Consider the following 9,194-nt stretch of genomic DNA (forward strand, 5'->3'; position numbering starts at 1 on the left):
ACTATTTGAAGATGCACTGAATAAAATCTGTAGTTAATGAAGAATTATATAAAGGAAAAAGGCAGAGTTCATATTATTACATGGTTATACCAATGAATTGTTTTCATCTTAGGTTTTTCTAACCCATCTGGAGCACATAAAAATTCTCATTCCACAGAAGGCTTTGAGTGTTCCTGTTCTTTCATATATTTAATATTTGTAATTCCATCATTCATTAAAAAATGAACTTGAGAAGAAAACAGTGTTGGTACTGTTTTGTTCAATTTAAGAATAGATGACATGGGAAAAAAGAAATAGAGGGATCTAAGGTCATAGAGAGCCCTTGGAAAATAATCTGATATTTACCTTAAATTGTGGATTCCTGTCACAGGTATACGTTAGGTGATCTTGGGCCCTAGAATTCAATGAACCTATACAGAAATGTGTATTTTGGATGAACATAAAATTGGAATTAGTATAAATCGCTTGCAAGATGCATTATTTTCCTCTAAAGTAACTTGAACATAGAACTAAACTTTATAATTCAGAATCCACAAAAATCATCTTAGACTAAATTTGCAAACGTCTAGTCAAACTTGAGATGTATGGTTATTCTTTAACAGATGACCTTCTTGACAAATAACACATCTTAATGATTGCTTTTCAGGTCTAGGAGATTTGCTTATGATTTTAAAAGTTATCCTAAATTAAAGTAGACCGATTTCAAGTTTTCTAGGCATTATTATAGTGACTACTGATTAAAAGTGTCATATGTCCTATGGAAATCTCATTATGAGCAAGCAAGAGTGTGTTTAAAAATCTGAGGAGTAAATAAGATTTTTGTACTTTATGAAAGCTGAAGATAAGTTAATGTTAGATAAGTCTTGCTATTGATTGTATATGTGAAATTAAAATGACAATTTCTTAGCTAAGACTAATTTATTGCAGCCTAAAGCCTAAGAAAACTCATTTGCAAATTGACAGGGTTTAGCCACACCTGAGAGTTGAAAAGAAACCACAAGAGAAAACTAATAATTCTCTCAAATCCTTTCTCGTAGGCGTGGACCAACATGGTGCTAACAGTTCTCAATCAGATTCAGATCCTTCCAGACCCAACTTTCACAGCCCTCCAGCCAGCAGTGTTTCCATGCATCAGCCAGCTGACCTGTCACGTGACTGACATCAGAGTTCGCCAGGCCGTGAGAGAGTGGCTCGGCAGAGTGGGCCGTGTCTATGACATCATTGTGTAGAAGACTCACATTGAAGAAATTCAATAGCGAGGGTTAGAGTATGCCTGCCTTTCAAACTGGTAACATTTTCCTCACCAACAGCCCCATGGAAACTAGTGTCTCAGAGAACAAACGGCCGCTCCCTAACTAATCTGCACTGGGGCCATTCTGGATACGAAGGTGGTATCTAGATAACACAAATGATACTCTGATTTTGCACATTGTTTCAGAAGAGTCTCCTTGACACATTTCTAAATCTTCAAGTTTATTTCCCAGTGCTTTTGCCTGCAAAATTATTGCCAAATGGGTCACTTTCAAGAACCACTCTTTGAAAACACTACATTAATCCTTTTGATCCTTTTTTTTTTTTTTAAGTGCAATTGCTAAGGAAATACCTGCTGGTAAGTCAAGCTGATACATAAACACTCAAACATCTAGTACCAAACATTATTCACTGAGAAAGATTTATATCATGATTGTGCATTTGGCAGGGAAGAAAACAGAAAGATAAATTCTTGGGTGTCATAATTAAGAATGGGATGAATTTCTCTGTAAAATATTCCAGAACATTTCAAAATTGTCCTAAGTTGTCAAGATTTTCTCGTTGGTACGCACCAACTTCTTCATTTAAGGTACTTCATTTAAGGTACTTCATTTAAGGCTAAAGGAAGAAAATGCTTTCCTGGCAGGGTTTTAACTGTATGTCATAGCAGCCTTTGACACACAGTACCCAGTGATATTTGATGATACAGATATTTCCAAGAGACAGAAGACTGACCAGCCACCCTGGCTGTCCCATTAGTCTTGGCTTTTGCTCCCAAGGCAAAAAAGAAAAGGGAAAGAAAAAATGGTGCCTTAGTTCCTTGTTGCACAGACATTTCTATACTCCACAGTTATCTGAACATAAGTTATAATATTTGGTTTTTAAGGAAACAAAACATAAAATGCAACTTATTTGATATGAACAGCCTTGGAGGAAAGGAACTCAAGAGTTCTCCATTCAGAGAGCAGACTTCTCAGGGAAGGGAGCAAGAAGTGTGGGATAGGGAGACAGCTGGAAGGGGTGGGAAAGGAGATTAAGATGAAATGATTTTAAATATTAAAATATTACACAACAACCATATGAAATTATCGTGTCAGTTATACACGCTCCAGTCTCAGAAGAAAACTAAAAGAGAAGGGGCACAGAATGAAATCTCGGAAATTAAGTTTTTCAATTTAAAATACTTCTTCTCTGGCAAGTAAATTTACCTTATGTCTGAAGTCTTTGTATTCAGGCCAACATTAAAAGTGGATATTTCTTTTCTAAAATATTACTAGAAAATTAATCTGGAAATTTTATATACAGGATATTTCATATTTCTTAAATTATAATAATGATTGAAACTCTTCAGTCAAGCCCACTCATATACATCCTAGAAAGTGGAGTTAATTGCTAAGATGTACATTATAATTTTTCCCAGCCCCTAAACATGTGTTCATAATTAAGTATGTCATTCATCCTTTAAAAATAAAATACCAGCTCTTCCATACTGAAGTAAGGATTTAAAACTGACAACTTTATTCATTGCTGGCGTTAGGAAATTTTGTCTTCCTTGAGAAATATGTAATCTGTCTACAAGGTTAAGAGGAAGACACAGCTCCCTGATTTATTTAGGCAGTCTCAAAGAAAGAACTTTATTATTCAGTATGCCGCCTAGAGATCACCACAGAATTCAGAAGACATTTTTTTAGTTCCATGAAACACTCTCTTTGCCTTCAGTTTTTACTTATTAGACAATAATTTGAGTTTAGAAACAGATCAGCTATCTTAACAAGCAATGAATTGTTTGGATAGCAATGAACTGTGCTCTGTAATTTTGAATTTTTATATTTTGTAAGTAGAATTGAAAGTTGGGTACTGTTTTTCATTGTTTTTGTTTTGTTTGTTTTTTTTAACAAAACAGTGCACCATGGTTGTTCTGTTTCTTTTTTGTAGCTTATCCTAGGTTCAGTTCTCTACTACAAAAAAAAAAAAAAAAAAAAAAAAAAGCTTCAGTGAAATAGAGTATCAAATCAGAGTAATCACAAAATGTTTGTATGTAGCAATTTTTTTCTAAAGTATAAAAATTCAAAGGAGGCCAGTCTCAATGTATGAATGTCATATCCCAGAGTATATTCAATTATTTAGAAATCAGAGTTCATTCTCCCCACACATTCTCTATTCTGGGATCCAAGGCTAGTTTATGAAAATAAATTTACCCCACATTCTCTCCAAACACTGCTCTAGTACTAGTCTGATTATGGGTACCAAGAGTAAAAACATGAAAGACTATACATAGCTCTTCACCTATACTTTTGCAAGAGGGTTTTGGTCCCTTTCCATCACCTTTTCTGTAGCCTACCTCAGGCTCACATTGGTCTTCAGTCCACCTTCATTTTCAAGGTACTCTGTGTTCCACATCCATGTCAGATTTCAATCAGAAAATTAGTTAAGTCACAGTAATAATTCCCAGGGGTATTTGTAGTTGTCAAAAAGTACATTGCTTGATGCAGATAATCTCTAACAAACAGGACTTCAGGTCACAGTGAACTTAGTCAAATTCTCCCCAGTGATGGAGAAGAAAGGGACACAATTAGGAACCCTTAGAAGACAAGGGGTCCCTTCCCAGACTGCCCGGTCAGTCCCTTATACTCTTCTTGGTGTCTCCATTTCTGCCTTTCCCCATCTCTTCCCTCACTCTCTCCCAAGGTCTCTGAAAGACCAAGGTCAAGACAGCCTTGGAATATATAGTAATATATTGGAATATATACAAATATATAGTAATAACTATAGTTAAAACAGTTATTACTATATATTTACAGATCTGAGCAGCACAAGATTTTGAATGTTGCTTTCAGTTGCCTGTATTTACTGTCAAAAATGTGTTAATGTAAGGTTGAGATTTACTCTCTTTTTTTCTAATATTTTGATGAAGTCGCATCATGAACACCTGGAAAACTCAAAGTGTAAAGTAACTGCTGACTGAACAGCTCAGCCAAGTATACCACACTCTTCATCAGATTTCTTTTTGCCATGAGGGCATAGGTTTGATGGAGGGCTAATAGATTGTTCATTGGATCTCTCCTAGCTCTTGCGTCTCCTGGTCAGCTTTTAAAGATGCATAGGCTGCCTTTTTATACCATCTTGTTCTTGCTCCCCTTATGATTATTTTCTACCCTTCTCCATTGACACAATATAGGTACCTTTTCCCATTTTGAGGCCGTTTAATGACTGGCTGAGGCTGACGTTAACATACATAACAGCTCAGATTAAAATATTTTCAATCAAATATGACAAAATGATAACATAATTTAAAAGCACCTTTAAATGGAAACTTCTTTGTACAGTATCATCAGGCTTTTTGTCCTTGTTGTTTTCAGGAGCCGGCTTAGAGAGTCAGTTGAGAGAGTCAAATAGCCTTAACTGTACGAAGGTAATGCAATTATATAATAGATATCTTTGACTTCGCTCAAATGCATCACAACTCTGCTTACATAGGAACGGTTTCTTTCAGAAAGGAAAATCTATTCACGTCAGTCCCTTCAATGTAAACAGAATGAAGACCTTTGGAGCTGATGACAATAACAGGAGGTTACAAACAGCAGGAAGGAGGTGACATTTGTTGAGTGCCACTGTGAATGTAGACCCTTACCTGCATTATCCTATTTAATTCTCACAATAACCTTGTGAAACAGGTACTGTTTTCCTCATTTTTTCAGATGAGGACAGAGACCCAGAGAGGTTAAGAAATGTGCCCAAGATAACAGTAAATGGCAAAGTTGGTTGCGGAAGAGGTGTCCCTGAATTCAAAGGCCACACTCTGCTATGCCATGCTCTAAGTGCCCAGAGGAAACAGTTAAAATGAGTTGAAAATATTTGATTGATGTCCCAGATCTATAATGGTACGGGGATAGTTCAAGTAGGTTAAAAAAATAGTGTTTACACATAGATTACATGTAACATAATATTTTAAGAGTTTGAAAATAAAGAAAACAAAATCTAAACTTTAATCTTAAAGCAGACCTTCAGTGGTAATTAAGGAAATTTGCCAATTAGGTGGATATAATGGAATAATATCATTCATGGACAGCTGTTATGCAAGAAAAACATGACAGCCTGTGTCTAGAATGACATGCACAAATAGTAAACCTTTTTCAATTACATTTAATCACTCGGAATAAAGTGCCCTGTAGCCAACAGTGCCTCTCCACTTGCTTCCCTGGAAGTATACAGTACTAAATTTGTAGGTCAACATCAAAGTTTGGGAATATGCAAAATAAATGATAACCATTTTTCAATTGCACACTGAAGAGGAAGTATTGGTTAGACAAGATTGTTTAAAGATGCAGGAAGTGAGGGCATCAGGTCAACATCCAGAGTAACCATGTCCCATAATACCTAAATATTCCTACTTACTTTGCAAAAAAAGGAAACAGACATAAGGAAAATCCAGAACTTACATGTGCGTGGGTACCACTTAGGTGATCCTAGTGAGAGACTTAGTGTGGCCTTAAAAAAAGGAAGAGACTATTTTTAAGCACTTTTTATTGGAAATATGAGCTTGTTATTGGGCAAGATTTATGAAATTGGTAAAGAATTCTTGTAATTATGCCTCATCAAAAAAAAAATGTGTTTACCTCATTCATTAGTGGAGCGATCTAGAAAACTGTTTGTCTGTCTTTTTGTGAGATCTTCCTCTGCTTGTATTGTAATATTTGTGTTTGATGTAGACGTAACTAATTAACTTAGTTTTGGACTAGAGCACCATATAGATTTCCAAAACACAATGATTACATCAGGGAAGACGGACCAAAAAATATATACATACCATCTCCTGGATAGTTTAAGGGAAACTCAGTTGAGAACAATGCTCAGTTTCCTTATAAACAGTGACACCACTTATTATTAACTGAAGAAAACCCACTACCACACCACTAGCACCATACAAAACAATTTTCCTCTCTTTGTGTAATCATGCAAGGGGTTTCCAGGAAGGAGAGGCTGGCTGACCATCTTTGTGACAAAACTCAGTCAACAGTTGGTGAATCCCATTCAGTTATGGTCCTTCCAGTCTGTTCAACCACCAGGAATTGTTTGTACGGTTCTTTCCTCTCCTGAAGGTTTAAGCAGTAGTTGTCTAGTATCTTCTGACTTTAGAATAGTGGTTCTCAAACGTTAGCACATATCAGAATCACGTCAAGGGCTGGTTAAAACACAGATTGCCAGGCCTAGAGTTTCTCATGCAGTAAGTGTGGAAATTTGCACTGCTCACTAGTTCCTAGGCAAGGCCAAGGCTGCTGGTTTTGGGACCACACCTTGAGAACCACGACCTTGAAAAAATTTCCATCTACTACCTTTACGATCAGCCTGACTTATCAAGCACTAGAGAAAAACTGAACTTAACCTTGGACAGACAACTTGGGATTGGATTCTCTACAGCATTCCTGCTCAACCTTCCCTGTTTCCAGGTTTATTATACCAACAATTGTTTTTTTACAAGCTAGAAGACAATGAATGTATAAGGTCTATGGAACAGTGAGATCAGTGTAAGCTTCTCTTGTCTTTGTATTTAGAACCATTGATTCTGTGGATGATCATTTGTATCACGTTGGCCCTTTGACTTGTACTGAGGTGATTTTAAAGTATGTGGTGTTTGTGTTTCTTCAGTCCATACGGTTTTAATGAGATGTTGCCATGTTGACTGCATTACAACCTTGGCTCCTGGCTTCCAGAGGTTTTTAAGTAGTTGCTTGCCTGCCAGTAGTTTTAGATCTCTCATTAGTCACCAAAATATCAGCATGTCAAGTTGTACTACTTGATGTGCCTTCTTTCACTTAACTGTCTTTTGTAAATTAATATTTTAATTTCCTGTATACCTGCAAAGAGTTTACCAAATGGCTTCATGGAAATTTGCAAATGGGACCAACTCCCTTTTGAGCAGTATATGTGTCTGTTTTAGAGACTTTCAGTAAATATGTTGTGTTTGTGCTCATATCTGCACAATAAATACTGTATTCATTATCTCATCTTCCAAATGATGGGAGAAATGTAAAAGTAAATCAATATGCATTGGGAATACAGTGAAATCATGTTAACCCAAATATAAGTGGGGCCTTAGTTTATTTCATAAGTCTTTATTCAATTAACTAGCTTTAGAAATTCTTTTTCCATGAAAAAAAATAGGGAACATAGAAGAAATAATTCAAGAGAAAAAAATTAAATATCTTAAAAATCATCACCCATGTATAAACTATATTAATTACACATAATTCTTCTTGATTTAATAAAGTTTCCCTAAATACTTCTTAAATACCCTGACATCATTTAAATTACTTTTGTGAATAGAAAGTAATGACTATATTTCCTAGAATTGGTGAGATGAGAAAGCATATCAAAGTGTGTTCATGATATCAAGGATTCAAGTCCTTGCCTCTGTGGATGGAAATAATTTAAGTTTTTTGTTTTGTTTTTTCAAATTTCACTTTTGTTTTCCATAATCTCATGTTTTTAATTATGTATGCATTTAGTTCTTTTAATAATAATTTATTTTTAAATTAAATTTAAAAAGTTAATCTCTAGGAATAGTTTAAGTTTATTTTACCAACCGGTGCCAAAAAGGGGAGGAGGGAATCTAAAAGCCAATCTTTTGAACGACCATACAAAATATTATGTTTTCTCTGAAAGGTAGGGAATCTCGAGCCCCTGACTCTACCAGCCACCGTGGTCATCCATGGCTACCTCATGATATGTGCAAGCTACTTGGTATTCCTCCCTCTGCTGTTCTTTCTTCTGATTTTGTTGGAAGTGGTTCTCTCTAATACAAATCAATAGGCAAAACTGGACAAAGATTAATGCTTTTGATATTTTGGTTTCACTTCATTTGTAACCATGTGGTAGAATGTACGGGTATGGCGTGAGAGGGGCAGGTAGAGGTGCCTAGAGGGAAAGGCTGATTTTGTTTGTTTTTGTTTCTTGATTTGTTTTTGGTGGATGGGTGGGGGGCGGGAAAGGAGCTAAGAATTAAAAGTTTATTGCCCTAATCATGCCAAAATACTATTATTCAAAATTACTTTTCCGCTTTTCTAAGAGGAATGAACTTCAATCACTTACATTATAAACAGTTCCCCTACTACCTTCTCCCCACTCTAAATAAAGCCAATGGGTGGTAAGGGTCCTTTTATCCTTTCTCGTATTTTGCCAAAGAATAGACTTGTTTCATTGAAAATTATAAATAAATGAAGTTTGGTATAGCCGTAGTGATTTGAGTCAGTATACCATTTTATCTACAAAATGCAAAATCCATAATCGCAACCCCCTTCACCAGGAGCCTTGAAGCATTTTGTTTACTCCAAATGACTTGTTAAAGAAGTACAGTTTTTGTTTTGCCTTTTTAGTCAGGTTGGTCACATTTATTAAAGAAAAAAAAAAGAGCTGAAAACTACCCTCCTTTATATGTTGATATAACTGATTTGATATAATCTGTTTGTTGTTTAACGGGTTGCTGTAAGCAAGCTTGCCAGTGTATTTTGTGTACATTTTATCTGAGGTGAAAATGGAAATTCTAAAGAGAAAATATTTTAAAAGATATCGTATTTATGTTGCTTGTGTTGTAGAATAAAGATTCAAATGCATTTTAAAAATCTGATATGTGGAGCAATTTTCTTTACTGAATGAATATGCCAAAATAATTTATGTAAATATTCTGCCTAAAGAACCAGGTTCCTTTCCATGGCATTTCATAACTATGAATGAAGAGCTTCCCCGGCTCCTAATTTCTATAACACAGAGATATTCTCTGCTGACAGGTTAGTACATGCCTAGAAAATACATTTGAAGAAATACATATATGCACACCATTGTTTCCATTTTTTTAAAAAAAGGGCTTATTTTACAATATTGAGTTTTTTCTTCATAAGAATGGATATCAAATGCATATTATCAGTAGATACTGATGTAATTTATTC

The 9,194-nt window shown here is 35.3% G+C and overlaps 1 protein-coding gene across 2 annotated transcripts in view; it reads left to right on the top strand.

The window, feature by feature from the left end:
- The window catches only part of ARFGEF3 (ARFGEF family member 3), a 154,098-nt gene extending 145,246 nt beyond the window's left edge, over positions 1-8,852 (top strand). For both annotated transcript variants that reach the window (XM_033099360.1, XM_033099357.1), the window contains one exon: positions 1,038-8,852. In XM_033099360.1, coding sequence (XP_032955251.1) covers positions 1,038-1,229 — 192 coding nt within the window. In that variant the 3' untranslated portion in view covers positions 1,230-8,852. The remainder of the gene's footprint in view (positions 1-1,037) is intronic.
- The last annotated feature ends 342 nt before the right edge of the window (positions 8,853-9,194 follow it).

This window comes from Rhinolophus ferrumequinum, chromosome 3, assembly GCF_004115265.2.
Source record: "Rhinolophus ferrumequinum isolate MPI-CBG mRhiFer1 chromosome 3, mRhiFer1_v1.p, whole genome shotgun sequence".
NCBI classification, from domain to species: Eukaryota; Metazoa; Chordata; class Mammalia; order Chiroptera; family Rhinolophidae; genus Rhinolophus; species Rhinolophus ferrumequinum.